A 22,825-nucleotide genomic window follows, 5' to 3' on the forward strand; every position below is an offset into this window, starting at 1 on the left:
TTCATGCCAAGTTCGGGGATGCCGAGCACTCAGACAGACGTTGTGAGATTTAAATTACATCATGCAGATCATGTTGGGTCACTAACTTGATTTATGAACGGTTTAAATGAGTTGGTTAAATATTTGCGGGTCTACGTCATACGTACGTCATAAAAAAAGTATTCATTTGGTAATGAGAACTGTTCAAATGAGCAATCATTCTAAAATCATGATCTTGTGGCAGCCTCTAGACTTCATTCATATTTTTTAAAGCACGAAAAGAAATTAGTTTTGAAAACATTACGATTTTAAAGGTAATATTAACAGTGTTTTATGCTACTAATTTAGTAGTATTATTTAAGCGCTTTAAATAACTAATCTACCTCAACTCAAATGTATCAATCTGGTGAGTAATGCAGTTGACACCTTTTTCGCTGCATACTTTTGGGCAGCCTAATTTATAAGTGGTAATTAGTGCGTTTGCGAGCGTGGGATTAGCGCTCCAAAAGAGCCAGCAAGTTAACCCAGTTAGTTGGGCTGTCCAAATAGCGCTGTGCGTTGAGCTGACATTTGACCCCTTTCAGGCAACAAAAACCCACCCACTACGCGATGCGAACGTGTTCCGTGTGCACAGAGTATTTGATGTGCTAATTAGTGGGGGAGAACACGCCCCTTTTGGAGCCCCCTTTGCCGCCCTTTTTCCCGCTGGAAACAAGCGCAAATTGCAGTTTAAGCGTTTTTTGCGCATTGAAATGGAAACTGCAGCCGCGGATTCGTGTCGACACTCGTGGGTGCACCCCCCACTTGATGAAATGATGAAGAGCTCCCGTAATGATGATAGAAACCGCGATGACGATGATGTTGATTGGGGCAGACAAATGAGCGAGCAGCACTCAGCCAACACAACTGCAAAATGTTCATTTCGTTTTGAGCGTTGGTTAATTAAACGAAATGACTGAACTGGTGGTCTGGATGGCATATAGATGATATAAGATGGGGGGATCAGTCCACTAAATGAATGCGATTTTGGCATTGAACTTGGGGGAATGCCAAGGCGAAATTCATTAAAACTTTCAATTGAGCAGGGGGCATGGGTAGGGAATTAGGTTGCTAAATAGTTTATGAGTCAAGTTTGTTTACGATTCACACACTCAAATTAAAGAATGCGCATTTAAAAGATTTATTTTGTAAGTTCTATTTAATTATATGCAAATTTTACTGCCATATGTTGTTCTTTGGAATTCTTTGAAGTATCTTTCAATAAAACGGCAACCATTAATTACAATCTAAATGAAAACTGTAGTGTTCTGTGAAACATCATTAACTCGTTTTTTTGCTAAATTAAAGTTCAATTCAAATTGAAAGAATATTGTTTAATTAATTAAGTATTAAATTAAATTAACTAGTAGCTGGAGTTTCCCTCGCCATTTATCTGAGCACCACCAGCCATTAAAGAATCCATTGAATTTCCGCAGCGCTAATTGGTTAACAGCCCGAAAGTATGCCACATTTTTGTGGCAAGCAAGTCGCAATGCAAAACGCCGGCGTTGATTTCCCCGGTTGAGGTATCCGCAAAAGTAACTCATCGCCGTCACGCAGTTTTTGCCGGCGGTCTCGCGAGCTTGTATCTCAACGTGAAAATCTTACAAATTAACTTTGACTTTCATTTGCATTTCGCAGATGAGCACACACACTCGCCATTCGGCTCAGCAGGCAAAGTGGGCAAACACTGCAGGGAAAATGAAAATGAAAAGGAAAACAAAGCCAAAACCAAAACCAAAAGTATAAAAAAAAGCCGGCCGCAAACTATAATTATGTGTGGCATTTGCATAGGCCCACAACACGGTGCCAGCCCCTACATATAATTGCACTAGCTCATTACACAAATTTGCCAACTTAATTACGAAGGTGGATGGCTATGCACAATGGCCTAGGAAGCCAGCTTATGGCTCTAACTTTAAAGCAAACTCAGCTTCGCGAGTTAGACATTCTCGTCTCTGTTTAAGCCATTAACTACAGGCAGAAAAAACTATGGGATAATACTTGAAGTATGATATTCATTAGCTGTTTAAAATTAACATATAATATGTGAGATACTTTCAAAATATGGTTGTAAAAGCTATGTTTTATTTATGAAACGTTTCATCATTTCATACATTAAAATATATATATCTATAATTAACACATTAAAAAGAAAAACTAAGTTCGTTCTAAGTCAAGTTGAATTTTGTTACTATGATTTCATAGCACTGCTATTTTCAGTGTTGAATTGTTTGAAATTAAATACCTAATGATATTATAAAAAAAAAAATTACCATTGAAACTGTAAATCATAGTAATTTGTTGTATCTTAAACTCGCATGTCCCAAGCACTGCTATTTTTATGAACACAGCTGTATACAATTATGGCTTATTTTATAATTAAAATTTTTCAATTCAAAGTTTACTTTCTGGTACTTGTGATTTTAATCATATAAACTTATCTAATAGCAAAATGAAAAAGTGACATTAAAATGAATCAGTTATTTTGCCCAGTGTAGCCACTTGTTACCATCACTTCAGCACAATTCCCAATGGCTAAACGCTGGTCAGCGAGCGTCATTGCAAAACGGCCAAGTGGCATAATGGCCAAGTCAAAGAGCTGGACAAATTGAAAAGGAAAGTGCCCCTGACCGGAAAGCTCGAACAAGCCGAGAAGGAAAAGCAAACAGCCGGGCTGAACAAAAGTGCATGCTCATCGCACATGAGCAAGGTGCACAACCTCCGGAGTGGAGTACCTTGTTACCTCACCCTATTTGCCGCCAACTGAATAGATCTGTCATCAATTTTAATGACCCGGCCACTGCGACTTTGGTCAAAGTGCGAAATGAGGGCGATTCGGGCCATTTGAAGGTCGTCTCTAAGTGTGAAAATGGCAAAGTTAGGGATGCAAAATTTTAAAACACAAGGAATATGCCAATTTCGGATTTAATAAATCATATTTATTTATTGCTATTTATTTCTATGATTTATTTTACTTTTCAAACAGCTTTATTAAGAATCTCAAATGAAAACGCGAGGAAAATGAAATATTTGCTTACTTATGAGGCAATAGATGGCTGTATCTTGTGTACACAAAGATTGGCAGGTTGTATAAACAAATGGCCAAGGAGAGCATAAACATTCCGGCCACTTTTGGCCAACACAAATGTAATGAGCCATATTTTACGCGTCTTGGCAATTGCACAATGTTGAGCAAGTAATGCCAAGTGGGTGTGTTGTGATAAGAAAATCAATTAGCAAATATTGCCTACATGTTGTATATTCACTCTATAATATCATTACAATACTATGACTAGTTAGTTAGTTAGTTAGTTAGAAGTTATATGAATACATTTCCTATCTGATGTAAGCCCCAATTTTGCAATTCTAACTAAGCACCTTCAGTTCTCATTCACTCATTCACAATCGATAGCCAATTAATTGAAATTCAAAAGCAGCAGCTATTAAGTGATTCTCCCAAATACAAATAAATTTTCCAGCGACCCTTGATGGTCTCTCAGTCCAGTGAAAACCTGTGTTTTTCCCAGAACCATTTAATCTCATCCCATTCTAGTTGATTGGGCTCTTCAAAACGGCAGGCGTGTTTATACAGTCCCTATTTTCGCTCCATTTGACAAATGCGAACTTTGAACCCTGGAGGCTCATGGAAATGTCCCCACCTATTCCTATCAATCAATCTGTGTATGATAGATGACAATCGATGCGAATCGATGGGGGTTGGGGGTCAGTAAGAGTTCCGATAAGAGTGCTGATGATGATGACGCAGCAGCAATCGCTGATTCAGAGATTCTGAACCCGATTCTGAACTAAACTGAACTGATGATGATGCTCTTGTTGATTTATTTGCTGTTTACTTCGGCGTCGTTTTAATTGACAAACAGATGGAATTGTAGTTCCAGCTCCCCGTTTTCCGCCCTTTACATACTGCAGATCCAGATGCGAATCGGTGGGACTAGCTGCCATTGCGGGGGATCATTCCGTTCACCATTCACCATAAAAAAGAAACAAACACTTTTTAATTCTCACTGTTTCTTCCCACTTTTCATTCCATCCGCGTGGCCACTACTTGTGGCTGCTGGAAGCGAGCGACTGACTCGGAATTTCTGTACGGATTTCGCATCAACGAAGGGGGGATGGGGGGTTGTGGCTCCGAGTGCGTTCGTGCCCAAGGTCAAGGAGCGCAACTGCGAGATGTGCTCTCAGTTCGCAGTCCCTCTTCCTCTGTCATCCTGCCATCCTGCTTGCTCTTTTTGCGGGGGCGGCAGCGCAGCATCATTGCTCGCACAGTTTTGCATGCACTGGAAATATGTTGCTAAGAACATAGAGTCTCTGATGACTCAACTTGAAGGAGAGGATTTTCAGTTCAACTCAGTTAAAATATAACTATTTTTGACAGTTTAATATCTGATATAGTCAACTGATATCTAATATAACATATTTACATCTGTAGAATGTAGCTTTTCAGCTTAGTCTAGTTAATATTTTCAGTTTATTTTACTGGCGAAAACTTTAAAGAAGTTATGTTGCCAACGGCATGTTGCCAGGACCTTCATGGCTACCTCTCTCCCTGCGCAGTCGCATTTTGGCCAACAGAAAACAAAAGTGAAGCCCACACACACACAATACCATGCAAAAAAAACAGAGAGAGCCTGACCTAGTCAACGAATTTGGCAGAAGTCTGTCACCGAATAACCAAATAAGGCAAAAAGGAGCCGACGACATCCTTCCTCTCTGCAACAGAATCCCTGCGCTCTTGGAGAGTGGCCAAGTTGGTGGAAATTCATCAGCACTGCTCAGGCTTTCCACCTCCTTGAAATTAGTCAAGGAAATCCGAGGAGCCGACTGTCTAATTTATGGGCTTGGCCAAAAATTGAGCCATCAAAAACTGAGGACGCCACAAGGTTGTTCGACTTCGCTTTGACAGAGTTACTGCCTCTTTTTCCGGCGAGAAGGTGTTAAGCTGCTTGGTTTATGCGTTAATCAGTCTGATTATATTGTTTCAATTACACGCGGGGATTCAAGGTCGATCTGCAACCAAGGTCTTTTGCTGCCTGCAAACAATGAGGGCAAAAGCGTTATTGTAATGAGAATGAAACCCCAAAACGAAGCTCACATTACCATAACAACAGCGAACGTCGCACAGGTGCGAATAAGTATATATATTAGCATATATATGCACGTTCATTTCACTTACGTATTGTGAACTTTGAAGGGTTCTTTCCGCGCATAAACGTAAATTTGAAAAGTACAAACTCATAAACAACTGGTCGTTTTCTCCTCAGGGGTTTTGTACACTCTTGCCTAAGAGAACCATTTCTCATGGCTATTGGAAATTGCTCTATTAAAGCAGAAAAATATATGATCAAAGCGAATTATGATTGCACATCACTATTTAGTAACGAATGTTATTTCAAATCTCAGAAGCAATTCCAAATCGTTGCCCAACTCACCTGATTTCGCTGAAGTGCTTTTTGGCGTCTGTTCAACAACTTGATTTCTGGGCAATACAATAATTTTCCGGCTTTCGATTGTGTTTAGATCGTTTAGGTTGTCGTTACATTGTTCGAAACTCTTTTGTTGGTGGTCTGAAAAAAATAGAGAAGAACGAAAACAGATTAAATGATTGTGGTTTTCGAGGGTGAAGTGATGCAATCCAAGGTTGCTTCAGCTGGTTCCGAGGGACACATGTGTGGGGCATCTGTATCCATGCCCAAGAACTGTCTGTAAGCTATTTATGAACCCGTCAAGTTCATGTTCATCGCAAACGAGTAATGGTCTATAGACAATAGACATGTCTATGAGTTTAAACAAAACATATGCATAATTGTCAGTGTTCGATAACAATTTATATAGCAAAGCTGTTTAAAAAAAATGTAAATGTTACCAAAAGAAATAAATTTGCCTTTTAATGATTAGGTTATATATTAAGCCAGCCTTTAGATAATATTGCATTATAATCAATTTTTTTTTCGAAACATTTTTCACTGTGCATTGGAACAGTCTCCTGCATTAGAATCAATCAACACATTGGACGGTCATTGACCCACAAAGGGAACATGAACCCCCGGCGGCAATCTGCCATCCGTCTCCTGGATTTCCCAGCCCCATTAGCCGATGATAGCGGCGAAAGTCGGGCGTAAATCTTGATTATCCCCCGGCACTACAATGCCACAATGGCTGAGAACTGGAGACCCGAACAGGCGCATTACGTAAGGCCTGAATACCCAAAACAGACTTCATTTTGTCACGTTTTTTGCCAAGCCAAGCCCGTGGCCAAAGGAATTTGCACATTGGGCTAGGCCCAATCCCTTCGAAAAACCCTGCGCCACCCCTTTCGCCCAACCTAACCCCTTTGAATTTGCATATCCATATCGCATATCATGCGGCGTATTGAAAGCCGGTGCCCCATTATAAGTATATGAGGCCAGCCAGCCATCCCAACCACCTCCTACTTTTTGCACCCAACTGATGTGTGCGTGTTCTCAGCTGATTTGCATAGAAATGGGCCTGCAAAAATGCCGATAGGCGGGAAAAGTCAGCGAGGGAGGAGAGTTCAGTCCTTTGTGAGAAAGTAAAACTAATCCTGCCATTAAATAAGGCAAAAATAATTGAGCTAGTAGGGTATTTCTTTACGTATTTTATAAGATTTTTAAGTCGAGTTGAAGCACTTTATGGAATAGGTTAAACTTTGTGGAAAAAGGCAGATTGGAATCGTGATGCACTTGACCATTTCCAATGCAATCTTCAAGATGCTTTTCACGACGACTGGCAGTGAAACTCCAACTCCGCAATATCATCATCATGAATCGAGGAATAAGCATGTGTTTATAAAAAAACATGATCTGATTTCTACGCATCTTCTCCACGTACGATACCATACCATATACCATACCATTTGAGATCGAGCACTCGAGCGACTGCCCACTACTGCACAGGGCTTTTATTCGATGAGTGTTTTATGCAAATGGCGATCGTATTCCGGATTTCGTCTTTCTGATTCCGGGTACTGGCCCAGTGGGCTAGAACGAGCCGTAAACTTTCACTGCCCGCTGGAAATGTGTAGGCCCTGGGTTATCTAATTGGATTGTTTTGGGGCTGGCGTAGATTAATTGCAGGGGAGATCTCTTCGAGGGTCTTCGAAGATGAGCAGCACTCACAGTGGAACCATAACAATGATAAAAAGTAAAAGTTTCTGTTTGGGCCATCGAACAATGCATCGCATCAAATGATGAATCCATGAATAAATTATCCCGAATCGTCGATTCTAAACGGGTTTCGGTCAACTTTTATCGCAGTCTCTTGCCATTAATTTAACCCATTTAAAACCTAATTGAATTTCGTTTGTCATTTGTTTTGTTTTCTCTAAATTAGTTTGGCTTGTGGCGGGAGAACAAAATTGGTAGATCCATAATAATAAGTATAAATATTTGAAGAATGCAAAATTTTAAGTTTTTATGACTAATCAGGGCAAAGAAAATTTGTTTTGAACACTCCAAAAATAAACAAAAATGCGAGCGTAAGGAAAAAATTTTGCTTAAAATTTGTATTTCCACACAATAATAAGTGAACGAAAGACATAATTATTTGCTGTGTGGAATGAAAACTATTTTTGCAAGATATTATATCTATACAAATTACATATTCTTTACAATCCAACAATGAATATATGCAAAGATATAATAGATTATTATCTCCGATGAGTACAATGTATTTGATTTTCCTCAGAAAAGTTTCCAGTTTTTCCGAACTGCTTATTCTGGGATGTTATGGCTCACTTTCTCTCTTTCGATTTTCCGCCTGGCAATCGCCGCAAATAGGTCAGTTCAGATGGGGGTTACTGAACTCTCTCGCCCGCCGGCCAAATGTATTTATGGAAAATTTGTCACATAACTTTGTGGGCCAAAAAAATGACGCCAGCGATTGCGAACTCAGCGAAGACAGAATTTGCCTAAAGTCTGGAGTAATGCAACACTTCAATGCCATACGGCTCGTAAGTGGAATGGTAATAAAAGTAAAACCGAAAACCCGAACAAGAAACTGAACACTGAAAACTGGAAAACCACAAGACCACATCAAGCCAGAGGCGAAAAAAAATAAAAAAAAAAACAACCACAATAAAAGCAAAGTTAGCAATATCACATCATTTGAATGCTAAGAACCCAAACTTTGTTTGGAGAACTCAAACGATTTTTGTACTTTGCAGCACTGGATAGAAACAACTTTTTGATAGAAGCATGGGTTTTTTCCTTAAGTGCTATATATATATATATATTGCTTGGAAAATCACATCATCAATGTGGCATAAAAATGAACATTTTCTTTGTTGCCACCACTCAATTTCTAATGTTTCAGTGAAGTCTATCCCTTTCTTTCCTTCGCTTCGTTGGGTTTTCGATCCATTTTTTTTCTTTTTTTCAAAACAAGAACTTGCCACTTCAGCGGGGGTCCCTCATAAATAGTTGAAGAGTTGTGTTGTGTTCAATAAAGCAGCTTTGCCACTCCATTCTTTTTCCCCTTTGCCGCCGAAAGATCATCCATGGCCAGATTCTTCGCTCCATTCTGTTTTCTCCCCTTAACTTAAATCGAAAACTCGTTTCTGTTAATTGTTGCGTTAATTTATATTCTGAAAACAGTGAAAAAAAAGTAACAAGAAGTACGTACTCTCTCCTTGTCTCGCCCTCCACACCTCTCACTCACTCGCTTGCCACACTTAATGTGCTCTAATTGTGCTGAAAATATGATCTTGGGTTGATTTCAAACTTGGTTAAGCGGGCAGGCATAAATGTAAGGCAAAATGTATCTGTTTCTAATATCTGAATTTGCTTGGTGACTCACTTAGCACTAAAAGCATTTCGAATTTGGCAGATTTTTAATTGACTGCTGACAGTAACCACGTCATTTCCAGATCACCATTTGACCATTTATGGCTTTAATTTTGGCAAACTTGTCAAAAGTAATATCATTTCCCATCTACCATACCTGAACTGTTTGAACTACCCACGGACCTGGGGCCACTTACTCATGGTTTAGCTGGCCGTTAGTCACTCACCTAAGCCGCACATTAAGATTGCAGCGGGCTGGGAACAAAGAAAAATCTCGAGATCCCCCCGCTTGGGGGCATGATCCATAGGCGATCAGACCCGATGAGCCGTTAAATAGAATATCGTAAACCTCAAACCCAAATGATCGGCAATGAAACGAGTACGGACCAGCTCTGGAAATCGACCTCGCCCCTTGGTCATCATCATCATCATCATCGTCTTACCCAAGCCCCTCCACTTCGATCATCTCGAGTATAAGTCAATGGGGCATGAACATGAATAGCGGAAACCGAACCAAAACCAAATTGTAACGTTCATATGGTTAATAAGATGGATTCCCCTCTGGCGAAAGAACCTGTTGTTAAATATTAATATTTTAAAATACATTTTCATGCTGGGATCTTAAGTATTTTAGTTCGTATTTTTATGAATCCTTTTTTTTCATTCATAAACTCACCAGCCATAGATTACTGCGAATAGATTATAAGTTCTACTAAGAAACCCTTTATCATAAGTACTCTTAGAAAAACCATAACAAACAATTTAAGTGTATGAATAATGCAATCTGAATATTTCGAAATTAATTTTTTTGAGTGCTCCGACTATTATACACTGAAATTTTCGATGACCGATAATTTGCGCAAAAACAAGGAAAGCCAATCGATGTGTTTTGCCTTCTTTGTGGGCTGGTGAAAATTGTAAAACCAGTGGCGAAAGGGAAAATTGCGGGGGCGATAAATACTTGGCTAAGTTTGAACGCTCGAGTAATTCGCAAGCACGCTGAAAATGAAATTCAATTGCGAAATTAAATTTCATTGAATTTAATTGCCGGCATGATCGGATCGGATCAAACAAACAAATCGAACGCTCTACTCAAAGCCAACGGAGCATGAAATCCGCCAAGTGACTTCTGAACATTCCAACGTTGAATGGAGGGAGGAGATTGGATCTGGTTTCATTTCAGTGTATTTCCAATCCCTGGGTGTGGTCCGGATGCAGTTCGCGATAAGGTTGGAGATCGTATATTCTTGTACTACCCATAAACATATATCTGTCCGTGCCTTATCCGACTGGTGCTCATTTCTTCTATAGAGTGAAACACTTCCTTAAACTTCCCCAGCTGATAAATGGACAAAAGGGAAAGTAACTGAATAACAAGATGAATATTTATTAAGCTCTGCTTTCGTTGCAGCTGCTCGATAAGTTGGAAATCGATTAATATTTTATCGTTTCTAATTTATTAATCTTTTAAAGCTCAATAGGTCATCAATCTACAAAGATACAAGTAATGAATTGATACAAATAAAATCGTTAGTAAATAAACTAAAGGTTAAACATAATTCAAACACATTTCAAGGTCAGTGTAATTTCTGCACAACTTTTACTGCACCAAGTTCGTAAGTCGTTAGGCCTTCTTTCACGCTATATATCTGTATTTACCACCATACCAAACAGACAAACCACCCATCTGCTACCTAAAAACTTAATAGCAGTGACCCAAAAAGAAAACCAAAAAAAAGAGTGCTTAAAAATAAGTACGCTAATAGCACGCAAATTATACAGAAAACGCATCAAAAAGATTGGCCAACATTAATGCCTAATCGTTTTAACCTCTTGTGAGTATAAAAAGTAAAGTTACTAACAGACTGTTCGCCAAACTTTGTTTATAAACGAAGTTTATAATTCCCGGACACTAAGCCGGACATGATCTTGGCGAAGAAGTCGGCTTTGGTGTGCAAAAGATTAGTTTTTTTTCTCATTTTTTCCGCTCTTTGGCCCAACGAAAGTTGTCCGCCAGCTCTGCCAATTTTTCAGCATTAACCCAAATAAAAGTAAAGCAGCCAAAATAAAAATATAAGATATACTGGCCAAAACAAAGAGCGAGGAGAATATAGACGTCGAATGTGTGCCATTGTGTCGATTGAATATTTGATGCGCCGAAGAAGAGACCTTCTAATTATGCAGAACGAAGAACCGCTACAAGAAAGCAAACAACGCCCCCTCTTCTAAGCGATTCTTTTTGAGAAAAAAAAAATAATTCAATTAAAAAAAAAATAATATATTATATAATTTAAAATATGGAATATAGAATAGCAGCTTGACACAGACAAACGTTGAACTTAAGCAGGCAAAATGTTGTGACGAATGCACCTGCATCGAAAGTTCTTAACAACAACTAATGATTACATTACATTTTGTTGGGATATTTTTGACTATTTAGTTAGACTTTGTTATTTTTCTGAGTGCTTTTGAAGGTATAAAAAACCTGTTGCTCTGCAACTAAAAAAAAGAGCTTCTGCGTAGCTGTCGATTGTAAAGTGAGTTACAAGTTGTTGTTCTCGTTATTTTGTAATTCGACATGCAAAGCACGTGCAATTGTCTCGATTTGAGTGCGCCCCTCTCACCGCCCCTTTTCCTTGGATGACGTAGAATTTAGAATGCGACTGAGTCCACAGAATATACTTTTGCATATATATATATGTATATATCTTGTTTGCCACCGTGAAGGTCTTCTTCGCGTTACTGCCTCGTCATCGTTCTGGTTTGGGCATTAGGCGATTGTCTGGGTCTGAAACAAATACAGTGACTGCGAGAAGTATCTAACACCGCAGCAACAACAATTTGTATGTGTGTCATTGTGGCAATTGATTTGAATCGCGTGCATGCAACCTGATAAACCATCGTGAATGGTGTGAATATGGAATCGCTCATAGCCATATAGACGAACTCGTGTATTTTGCCTTTTATGCCTTGTTACTGTTACGTGGCTTGTGCCCAGAATGGCTAATGAGCTGGCCAAAACGGGCATAAGTGCTCTCGCTAATAATAGCAGTTTATTGCAGGGCGCAACCGAAGTGTTCTCACTGAGTGTTGAATACAAATGTGGTAAGGGATAATATAATATAATATCAGTTAAAATATATAAAGAACTTTACAAACGTGAGGTTCTCCCTTTCGAGTTAACGGGCAAGTAATATCAAATGATTTATACAATAAAGTATGTTTTATTTACAGACAAAAATTGTATATGTGGTCTTATATTTTCGAAAAATAAACAACTTAGTAATTCTAGCTGAGCTTAAACAATTTTTCCTTGAGTTAACATCGCATACATTTGCAAAGTAATTGATACAGTGGCATATTCCTATACCCACCCCTTTTTAATTCACTTAATTAATTGGCAACACATGCTCACTAGTGTATTTTCCCTGTTTTTCATACACTTGTCTACAGGAATGGTTTGTATGTGTGTACCGCCCCCGTTGAATCCCATTAACAATGCTTTTAATTACCCCATTATAGGCGTTCCCCAATCCACAAAAAATTGGCAAAGACAAAAGACAGAAGCTAACTGTTTTGCACAACGCAATTCGGATTAATTAAACCTTATATAAATGGGTGACGAATGCACCACACCCTGAAATGTGGAAATGTCAGGCCATAAAATCACTAGATGCTGCAGCTAAATTTCGCTGAAAGCGATACCATTCTATTTGACTCACTAAACTCACTAATCTTGTATTTATGTTTAAGAATCCTCATGCTCATGGCGCAAAACATTAAACTTATTAATTAACACTTGGCTGATATCTTGGAGGAACATCTTTAAGCCGTTTCTCAACTGGCTTTGTTTTTGGAAACGGCTTTTACCACTTTTTCGCTCGTCCGAGCATTATTGTTTCTCTTTTGTGATTAATGGGTGCGTTACCATTGGGATTTAGTGCGCGACTTACTTCGGCTAATACCATCCCCCCTCCAACCCCCTTGCAAAACCACCAAAGTCCCCCCCATTAGCTCCACCCATGAAGCAACAAATCTCTCATGCCTTTTCAATTACACTCCTCTCTGTGTTTGAATTTTGCGCCACATTTTTAATGCCGAAACCATAAAAGTGCTCATGTGTGTGCAGAAATAAAAAAATATAAAAAATTGGCTAAAATAAAAGCCAGCTTGGAAGACTGAATGCTGAATGCTTGTTAGCAGCAGCGGCAGCAGCTACCGAACTATATGGTAAAGTGCACAGAAAAGCAGAAACAAACCGAGAAGAGCGGCTACAAAAAGTCTGAAATTAGTTTCGAATTTTTGAAAAACTCACTTTGCCATGGCGGAATGTCTTAGTCACGCCACCTGCTGCAATCCACTTATTTTTTTTTGGGGCAGTAAGTAGGTGGGAAGGTAAGGAAGGTACTAAGCGCACTCCAAATCTGTTTGGTAAACATTGTAGACGTGTGGTATTAAAGCCAAACACGATAATTGTGCCGAGACTCTTGGACAGAGATTGTCAAGGTCGTGCATCTTACGCGAGTAAATCTCGCTTAAATCTCGAAAATTTCTACCTATTAAGAACTATATTAATGTAGCTGCAACTGTTAGTTTCCTCCCACAGGATGGTAGATGGTTTTGAAAATGTATCTTTTTATGTAACCTGCTCTTCGGTGGCAGCTCATTTTGTATCTCAATTAAAGAGACGCAGTACGGCTTCGGCCTCGAAGTGTATATCATAGTGCATGCTTATCGGAAACTACACATTGAACACATTTAGAGTGGCCCCATGCATAGCCGGGAAATGAAGCGAAGGGGCGACGAACAAAGCGAAGAGGAAAAGATACGGATGGCAGGGGATATACATACCATATGTAGGTATGTACATAGCCCATTCCCTGCAAGTAATATGAGACATTGCTAAGGGCACATGAAACAAAATAATCAAAACCTTCGGCGGATAAACGCTTGAGTGCAGGTCAGAAAGGAAGAAGGACCCCGCAGCCCCTGATATCCTGCGCAAACACTCTACGGCGTCTACTCGAAATGTATCTCATGGATGCGAAAGCCCGGCCCGGTGCTGCTGACTCATTTTCCTTGAGTTCCGAACAGGTTGGCCGACTCACACTTCCACACACATCCGCACCCCTGGAACCCGGACTCAGATACAAATGCAAATGCCCACACAACTGCGCAAATATTGCGAAAAGCATCTACTACGCCCAAGCGGAATGAAATGCCCTGAAATTGCATGGAAATTAACAAAACAAAATGCAATGAAATAAAACTAAAAGGTGAGGCTAGACGTGCACATTCGGCACGGCGATACCTTTTAATTGAACCGCTGAGAGCGCGGAGAATTGCGATTTTGGGATTCAACATAGAAAATAGAAACTATGACGATCTAAAGCAAGGGCAGGTGATATTTGATAATTTGAAATGTTAAAGGTTAGCTATATTCATCTCAATCATTTTAAAATCTTGAAGGTTGAGTATGAGACATATATTTGAATATCTGCTATATTTCGAAAAGCATATTATTATGGTATGGTATGCATAAGTCAAGAATAAGTATGACGAATTATTCTAAGCTCCCAGTTGAAACATTATTAACCCCACGCAATTGCCCATTGGTATTCAAGGCTAAAAGTAATTGCTGGGAAACTGCATTGAATAGTTCGCACATTCAGCGTTGTTCTCACAACTGCAAGTGCGAATATACCCGCATGGAACCTTCGCAAAAGTCGCTGGGTATGTGCACAACTTAAAGGCGAACTAAGAAACACAAGACGACGACAAAATTTACTTTAGACCAAGCTCAAGCTCAACTCGGAGCTCCAACCAACTCCGGTGCTCGAGTGAACAACTCGATGCAATCGGCCAGCGAATTCGAACGAAAGGTACTTGAAAAAGTGCATGCGGGTTCATTTCCTGTTTGCTCTTGCCATTTCAGATAGACCGCTGCAAATAATGGGTATTATTCACAGTTTATGCACTAAAAATGCAGCAGATAGTTTTTGTAAAGAAAAGTATGGAAAATTTAGAAAATGGTCAAAGATTTGTATGTTTTGTAATTGGTTTTCAGCTGAAGAAAAAGCAACAGAAAATGTTAAGTTCATACATCCCACAATTATTTCTAAATAAGATAAGCAATGTTAAATTGGATTCTTCAAATATTTCTCAAATATCTGTTGATGACTTTAATGACAAGGACACAGTATATTTTTTGGCTATGTTTTGGCTGCATGTTTTCAAAAACTTTTTTTTCTGTGCATCTTACAGAGGCTTCTTGCCATTTTGCGATGTCAGCTGAACTCGACGACAAACATGCTCAAGCACTGGCGATTTCCCCCCATTTCTACCCCCCTTCCCCCCTGTGCAGACTTAAAGGTTTTTTACATTTATTTTTTTCGTATTTCGATGTTTTTTTCCTGGTGCTGTTTGCTTTGTTTTTGCGGCCAACTTTTGCCTTCTTTTCTGCACTTTGGCCGCTTAGCCGCTCTCTAATTTGCCTACGGCGTTCAACGATCATCGCATATTGGGTTTTTGGCTTTACGTCAGTGCAAATTATAACCACGTAGGTTACGATTTTTGACACTTTTCCAACGCCGCGTCTAACGGTATTCGCAGCCATAGTTCAATTTATCGCTGGACTACAGTTATTAATGATTGCTTTTGGCCAGAGCTGCGGGCCAGGAAAGCGTTTATCGTCGGATTGATTATCAATTACATATACACAATTTTTCGGCTGCTTTTTGTCGAATTCATTGGGTCTTGTGATTAATTGACCGTTAGCTAGTTGTCATATTGATTGCGTTTTAATTCGGCGCCGAACTTTCAATTATTAGGTAAACCAAATTGCGCGAAATGTCGCAGAAAAGGTGAGGTAACACTCCTCGGGCTAGACAATTAGGCAATCTAAATATATTTAATGAAAAAGCAAACAATCGAATTTAAATACTTTACATAAACTGTTTCCCACGTTTCAAAGAACTTGTATGGCGAATGAACAATGAAAGTGTTAATTTTGCTGTTGTAGCTCAACTGGTTCTGGCGACATTTTTGCACAATCAATAAAATTGAATTTAATCTACATTTTAATTTTGCTTAGAATCTAGCTCAATCCGGAGAATGCTTCTATTGTGTTATGATTCTAAAATAATAAAAAACTAATATTTAGCTACGATAACCCCGAAACATTTAATGTGATTAATATTTGGTAAAAGAAGAAAGAACAAAGGCTTAAAAGAATTAGATTTCATAAATGAAAGATGATTTCTAGTTTATTTTAAATACGATAAATACTTTTAATGATATTTGAACTCAAGTTACAAGTTAAGGAAAGAACACTTAAACAAGTTGGATTTCATAAATGAAGAATGGCTCCTAAGTGGGGTGAATCTTAAACAACAGGTTTCTTCGCCCAATTGAAATATATTCCAAAACAACATATTATTCCTAGCTTCCTGATGAGATCACCTAGAGCCACCGCCACTCACCTTTTGGAATTACTTGCGCGATCTTCGCCGGATTCTGGAGGTGCTTCGTAGGTGCATTCAAATTGGACCAATTGGAGGGGCAGAGTTACCAACTGGCGTGCTGATCTCGTTAGAATTTAAGCTCGTTACTTTCCAAGTTTTTCGGCTTTTCAGATGGCAGGCGGAGCGAGACGTGGACAGGCACTTGGTATGGGTACAGATATAGATGAAGGCATAGGTACGGGTCTGGGTATGGGTATAGGTACTAGGCGGGGGTACTTGTTGCTCACGCGGAGCTCAATAGCAAAACCTCGGATCTGGACGATGGCCAGAAAATGGAAACGCGATTAGGGGCAGACGCAAAGGGTATGGGGTACACAAAAAAGATGCAGAGCCAGCAGCAGCGCGGAGTATAAAAAATAAACGAAAACAATGCCAGAAAAAATCAACATGCACACACTGACACCAAGAATATGTATCTTAAAACTGGTTTAAGATTTGTCGGGGATTTGCTGGCTCGGCCGCATCGAGTGTATGTGTCTATGGGAGCGCTGTTTTGTACTTTCCAATAACAAATCCCACTTCTTGTTTGCCTCTTTTTGAAAACACGCACACATATATTATTATGGATATATTGCTTCCACTCAGAATCCAACTACGAAACAACTGTTGCACCTCGGTGGAGGATTTGAATCCGAAAAGAACTGAAGGACGCAAGGATCCATCACTCACTCACTTTGCAAAGAGCACTTGCAATATCGTTGCATTTCCAAATAAAAGTTTTTTTTTGTATACAAATTACCGGCACACGACTCGACCGATCGCCGTTTCAAAACCATTCAACTCCAAACACAGACCACACCACGAACCTCCCGCGTCAGCCGCTGAATACAAACTGAGTCCGGAACCAAACGACACCGAATGCTGGCTAGGGATGGCAAGATACTGTACTGGCGAATAGGGATGGGAACGTGAGACAAGTTGATTTCATGACACGGTTACTCATGCACGAACATCGCACGTAGTATAGAGCAATCCCGAGATATTACAACTAAACATTTAAAAGACATTTATTCAATTTTAAGTTGTGTAACATCCATATTCGGTTTTAACTGAGCTTATGTGCCACGATAAGTGGAATACCCAAAGGGATTGAGTAACAAAGGAATGTGATAGTTCTGATTCTCACTGCAATCCACAATCAAGTCGATTGCTGGATAGAGTGTCCTCACACTGCGCTCCGCGTAATAGGCGCCCACGTGAAAGGTCAGCTTGTAGATCCCGCTGGGGAATTGACCAGATTCCAAGAGCAGGCAGCGACCATCTGCGTCAGTTTGGGCCGCCCGAAGGGATCTCCACTCCTGAATCTCGTCCAGCCTGGAAACTGTTATTCTCACATTGGCTGCCGCCTTTCCCACCGAAGTATCCTGTAAGGGAGAACGGAAAATTGTATTTTATATAAACGCAAATAAAGTTATACATAAAAAAAATGTAAACAAAGTTACCAATATGTGGGTAGAAAACTTTCGTGCTTCCATTCTGAGGGCAACTTTAAGACTAAAGATCGTAGATATCTCTGGTATCTCAGACGGTGGCAAAAGCTCCAGTTTATGAGACTGTTTATCTTAATCTTTGATTGCATTTTGCATTAACAATGAAAATCACTGATAAGTGGGATGTCGAAATTATTTGTAAGACAAAAATCCCTGGGGGAATCAGAACGTTTTTTGAGGAGTGCATATACATAAAACAAATATATACCTTTTTTGAAAAGGTTTTTTTATTCCGAATAATAGTTAAATAAAATAAATTTGAAATAGTTTTTTAAAAATATAAAAATCGTTTGATGCCGTACGTTTCAGTATTTGTTTAAAGTATTAGTAACAGCGATAAGAGCTGGTCACACAACCTGCCTCGTTTGAACTGCACGTGTTTACCATTTCGTTAGGTATATCAAACTAAGTTGAAAGTATAATCATAATGGCTGAGGAAGGACCACCGGAGCCGAGCATTGACTTTGTCCCAGCTCTTTGCTTTGTACCTCGCGGCGTGGCTAAGGATCGTCCCGACAAGATCGTGCTGACGCAGGCGGAGCTGGCCAGGATTATAGGTGATACCCAGCAGGAATTGGACGAGGAGAGCGACGACGATGCAGAGGAGGGCGAAAATGCCGCGGAAGATGAAAACGACATGGATGTGGACGACCACGCGGATGCCAATAGTGAAAACCGCGATCCGCAGGACGAGTTCCAATTCCAAGAGTATGACAACGAGGCGAATGCCAATGTCACCAGTCTGGCCAACATCGTGGACGCTGGCGAGCAAATCCCCGATGAGGACGAAGACTCCGAGGCCGAGGACGAGGTGATCAAGCCCAGCGACAACCTCATTCTAGTGGGTCACGTTCAGGACGACGCCGCCTCCATGGAGGTGTGGGTGTTCAACCAGGAGGAGGAGGCTCTCTACACCCATCACGACTTTCTGCTGCCAAGCTTTCCTCTGTGCATCGAGTGGATGAATCACGACGCGGGCAGCGAAAAGGCGGGCAACATGTGCGCCATCGGCTGCATGGATCCTATAATCACTATCTGGGATCTGGACATCCAGGACGCTATCGAGCCCACATTTAAGCTTGGTTCCAAAGGCAGCCGCAAACAAAACAAGGAGCAGTATGGACACAAGGACGCCGTGCTGGATCTCTCTTGGAACACAAACTTTGAGCACATTCTGGCCAGTGGGTCCGTAGACCAAACTGTGATTCTGTGGGACATGGACGAGGGCCAGCCTCATACAACCATTACCGCTTTTGGCAAACAGATTCAGTCGCTGGAATTCCATCCGCAAGAGGCTCAAAGCATTCTAACCGGCTGTGCCGATGGATTCGTGCGACTCTTCGATTGCCGCGACTCTGAAGGCGTCAACTCGTCCAGCATTGAGTGGAAAGTTGATGGTGAGGTGGAGAAGGTCCTGTGGCATCCCACACAGACCGACTACTTTATCGTGGGCACCAACGATGGCACCTTGCATTACGCCGACAAACGTTCGCCTGGCCAACTGCTGTGGTCCGTAAAGGCCCACAACGAAGAAATATCCGGTGTGTGCTTCAACAACCAGATGCCCAATCTGCTGACCTCCACCTCCACGGAGGGCACCCTAAAGGTGTGGAACTTTGATGGCACAGAGGCAAAGCACGTCTACGAGCATGAGTTCAACATGGGTCGCTTGCAGTGCATGCGCCAGTGCCCCGAGGATCCCTACACGCTGGCCTTCGGCGGGGAGAAGCCTCCGCGCTGTGCGATCTTTAACATCAAGAACTCGATAGCCGTCCGCCGAACGTTTGGAATTCCTGATGCGGAGTAGTTAAATCGTACAGCTACGTATTTATCTGTGTATATGCTTTATATGACTTTTAAATAAATATGAATTATATATAAGAACCTTAATAATTGACTTTTATATTAATTAAAGTTTATTGATAACGCACTTTACACTTTTATGCTTAAACAACTAATAGACATTTCAGGGGGGTGGGACACAAACGGAATATAAAACATTAATCCTAAACATTCCGAGAAATTCTTAACACTACATTACGTATACCAAATTAGTTTATCTGTGCTCCTAACTCTTGAATAGACCCACGCACATCAGGAGATTTCGGCGCGTGAAATGCAGGCTGACAAATGGCGAGTTCTTGCTGGGGAAAGTACGCATGAGGTAGACGTCCTCGTCGTTCTCATCCTGATGGTGCGAAACAGTGATGTGATTGCTGATATAGTCTTCGGTAACCTTGTGGAAGTCCCACAGAGTTAGATTGTTATCCAAGCCGGCTGCAGCAAGCACTGTTCCATCGCGACTAAAGGTGATCGAGGTCACAGTGCTAGTGTGCCTCAGCAGGGTGGTGACCAGGGATCCGTTCGACAGATCCCAGATGATGATGTTGTGGTCTACTGAGCCCGAGGCCAGATACCGGCCGCAGGCGGAGAAGGCCAGAGAACTCACCGATCCCTTGTGGCCCGTCATCAGGCGCACCGACTGACCGGTCATGTTGTCCCACAGGCGTACCGTGCGATCGCTAGAACCGGTGGCCACATAATTGGAATTGGGATGAAATTGAACACAATCCACGTCCGACAAGTGACCCACGAAGACTCGCAACGCTTGATTGGAATCCGTGGCCCACAGACGAGCAGTTTTGTCGTACGAACAAGAAACAAAATAGTAGCCATGCGGCGCAAAGCGAACATCCCAAACCGGGTAAACATGCCCGCGGTAGGTGACCACGCAGGACCAGGTGAGCAGAGACCACAGCCTTATGGTGCTGTCCTCGGAACATGAGAGCAACAGGTTCATCTCGGGGGCAAAGGCACAGCGGTATACGGGTCCGGTGTGACCCATTAAGCTCTTGGTTACCTCACCACTTCGGTCATCCAGCATACGCACATTGATATCCGCCGATTCCTTGTCCAGTTCGCGAAGGGAATCTGCATCCTTTAGCGTTCGCAGCTTGGCGGGTGTCAATGACCAAATCCTCACGCTAGAATCGCCAAATCCACAGGCCAGCATGGTGGAATCGTCTGAAATCTCGGCACAGGTTACGCCCTGATGGGAATTAAGCACCGTGTAAAAGACGGCAGAGGGCAGTTGATCCTTGCTGAGGGCTAGACGCTTGCTGGCTTCCCTGAGAGCCTTAAGCTTTAGCAACTTGTCTGAATCCTTCAGTTCCGGCAGGGGAATTCTGTCGATGGATGGAGCATTGGGATCCGACTTGGACTTTTTCGACAGCAGGGGATCCTTTTTTGGCTTTTTCTTTTTCGGACGATCCGGGGCGTCCGGATCATCATCCTCCTCTTCTGGTGCCGGCGCTGGAGTAGTCAGAGTCTGAAAGTCAACCTCCTTTAGCAGTCCGTAGTACACCCGCATTTTGTTGTCCTGTCGCTTGGCCTCTCCGAGGTGCGAGCCCGCAGTGGCGACGCACTGCAGCTTGTTGCGCGCCATGCCCTCGTAGGTGTCGAAATGCAAGTACTTGGAAACAATATCTGCCACCACTTCCTGCCGGCGATCCTGGATATGTCGCTTGAACAGAGAGTGCGAGTCCCTGGACATGCGAATGACAAACTTATCCTGCTCCATTGCTACTACGAGGTCATTCTCCAGCAGCTCCTCGGGCTTAGACAGCAAAAGAAGGTTGAACAGACCCTCTATGTAGTAGCCGTCGAGATCGCATTTGTACTTCTCGATGAATTCTTTGGCCTTCTCCCTTAGTCCACTGGCGAGGATCTTGAAGTAGATCTGCACCAGAATTGGGTACAGAACCATGGACAGCTCATGCTTGTATATGTCCAGGGAGTCCTCAACGAAAGTGCGCAGCTCCTTGTATGCCTGCTCATAGTGCTGGGCATCAAAGCTGTCGTCGTCGATGAACTTGGCCAGTTCCTCTGCAGCATTGGCCTCCGTTACCGCGTACTGCTTATGACTCTGCGCCGGAGATGGGACATGTTTCTGGTCCCGGTTGGCATCTCCAGATCCCACAGCTGCGCCCAGCACCTGCTGAACATCACTTTCGCTGATTTCCGACAATTCCAAACTGCTCACATTCGCCTCCTGGCAGAGCAGCTCCTCAGTGCTCTTTAGCTGGTACTTTTTGATGAGTTTCAGCAGGCACAGCAACTCACGCTTGTTGTGGGGCAGTTGAGTCCCGTTTCCCCCGTTGATATTGCTCACTTCCAGGCTCATTTTCGCGGAAAATTGAAATATATGAAACTTGTGTACTATTTTGTTGTGCGTGGAATAGTGTGACCAGGTTGGCATCGGTTAAAATAGGCAAAGTGGAGAATGAAATATACTGAAATGCACCAAGTACAGTCAAAGTATACAGTAAGCACTAACGCAGACGGATATACATAAAAATTCTAATAATAATACATATCTTTTTGCCGAAATTTGGCATTATTTAAAATATAAAAACATATTTCATTCTTTCATTCTACTAAATTCAATCTCTAAGGCTCTTTTAATCAAAGCCATTCTCGCTCCAACGTGGAGTTATGCCATCCAGGTGTGGGGAACTGCTGACAAATCCCAGCTTAATAGGCTCCGTGTGGTCCAGTCGAGAGCTGCACGTCACGCATCTGGGCTCCCCTGGTACGTGACGAACATGGTCATCGAAAGAGATCTGAAAGTTACCCTTCTTGGGGATCAGATTAATTTCCACAGCAGCCGTTATGCCGACAGGCTTATGGCCCACCCGAACCGACTAGCAACTATCCTAGCTGATCCCATCTCCCTCCGAAGACTGAAGAGGGTACACCCCAGCGATCTCCTTACCCGGAGGATAACATAACTTATTACATTTTCTTTTGTACTTTATAATTAAGATACCACTTGGTCTCATTTATCTTTATCACACATTAGGTTAAGTTCAGAGGAATTACTGAACGATTCCTTTTGAAACCTTAATAAATAGAATAGATCAATAAAAAACTAAATTCAATATTGTAACTTTTATGCAGGCCAAGGAAA

At 41.5% G+C, this 22,825-nt stretch overlaps 4 protein-coding genes across 5 annotated transcripts in view; 1 reads left to right on the forward strand and 3 right to left on the reverse strand.

Moving 5' to 3' along the window:
- Positions 1-17,170, reverse strand: part of LOC6608570 (proteoglycan 4) — a 35,026-nt gene extending 17,856 nt beyond the window's left edge. The window contains exons 1-2 of one of the 2 annotated variants that reach the window (XM_032716809.1): positions 16,325-17,170; positions 5,472-5,606 (exon numbers count right to left, since the gene is read on the reverse strand). Coding sequence is in view for 1 of the 2 variants with exons in the window: in XM_032716808.1 (XP_032572699.1) it covers positions 3,947-3,984 (38 nt within the window). In the remaining variant the exon portion in view is untranslated. Of the gene's footprint in view, positions 1-3,946; positions 4,000-5,471; positions 5,607-16,324 lie in introns of those variants that run through there. The other variant, XM_032716808.1, reaches the window with a different exon arrangement.
- A 178-nt stretch (positions 17,171-17,348) lies between these two features.
- On the reverse strand, positions 17,349-17,886 carry LOC6608572 (5-hydroxyisourate hydrolase). Its single transcript, XM_002033270.2, has 2 exons — positions 17,809-17,886; positions 17,349-17,730 (listed from the first exon to the last, which is right to left on the reverse strand). Exons 1-2 carry the CDS (start codon positions 17,839-17,841, stop codon positions 17,422-17,424), a joined length of 342 nt encoding a protein of 113 aa, XP_002033306.1. The 5' UTR covers positions 17,842-17,886; the 3' UTR covers positions 17,349-17,421.
- A 317-nt stretch (positions 17,887-18,203) lies between these two features.
- LOC6608573 (periodic tryptophan protein 1 homolog) lies at positions 18,204-19,746 on the forward strand. The gene has a single exon (XM_002033271.2). The coding sequence runs from the start codon at positions 18,284-18,286 to the stop codon at positions 19,661-19,663; it is 1,380 nt and encodes a 459-aa protein (XP_002033307.1). The 5' UTR covers positions 18,204-18,283; the 3' UTR covers positions 19,664-19,746.
- An 8-nt stretch (positions 19,747-19,754) lies between these two features.
- On the reverse strand, positions 19,755-22,106 carry LOC6608574 (transcription initiation factor TFIID subunit 5). The gene has a single exon (XM_002033272.2). The coding sequence runs from the start codon at positions 22,037-22,039 to the stop codon at positions 19,925-19,927; it is 2,115 nt and encodes a 704-aa protein (XP_002033308.1). The 5' UTR covers positions 22,040-22,106; the 3' UTR covers positions 19,755-19,924.
- Positions 22,107-22,825: the final 719 nt, after the last annotated feature.

This window comes from Drosophila sechellia, chromosome 2R (genome assembly GCF_004382195.2).
Source record: "Drosophila sechellia strain sech25 chromosome 2R, ASM438219v1, whole genome shotgun sequence".
In the NCBI taxonomy this organism is placed as follows: domain Eukaryota; kingdom Metazoa; phylum Arthropoda; class Insecta; order Diptera; family Drosophilidae; genus Drosophila; species Drosophila sechellia.

What these genes read in the sequence shown, in the direction of transcription:
- LOC6608572 (XM_002033270.2), bottom strand. Translation starts at nt 17,841, where the DNA reads ATGGAAGCACGAAAGTTTTCTACCCACATATTG. An exon ending in AGTTTTCTACCCACATATTG is followed by an intron (nt 17,731 to 17,808) that starts GTAACTTTGTTT and finishes TCTCCCTTACAG; the next exon opens with GATACTTCGGTGGGAAAGGC.
- LOC6608574 (XM_002033272.2), bottom strand. Translation starts at nt 22,039, where the DNA reads ATGAGCCTGGAAGTGAGCAATATCAACGGGGGAAACGGGACTCAACTG.
- LOC6608573 (XM_002033271.2), top strand. Translation starts at nt 18,284, where the DNA reads ATGGCTGAGGAAGGACCACCGGAGCCGAGCATTGACTTTGTCCCAGCT.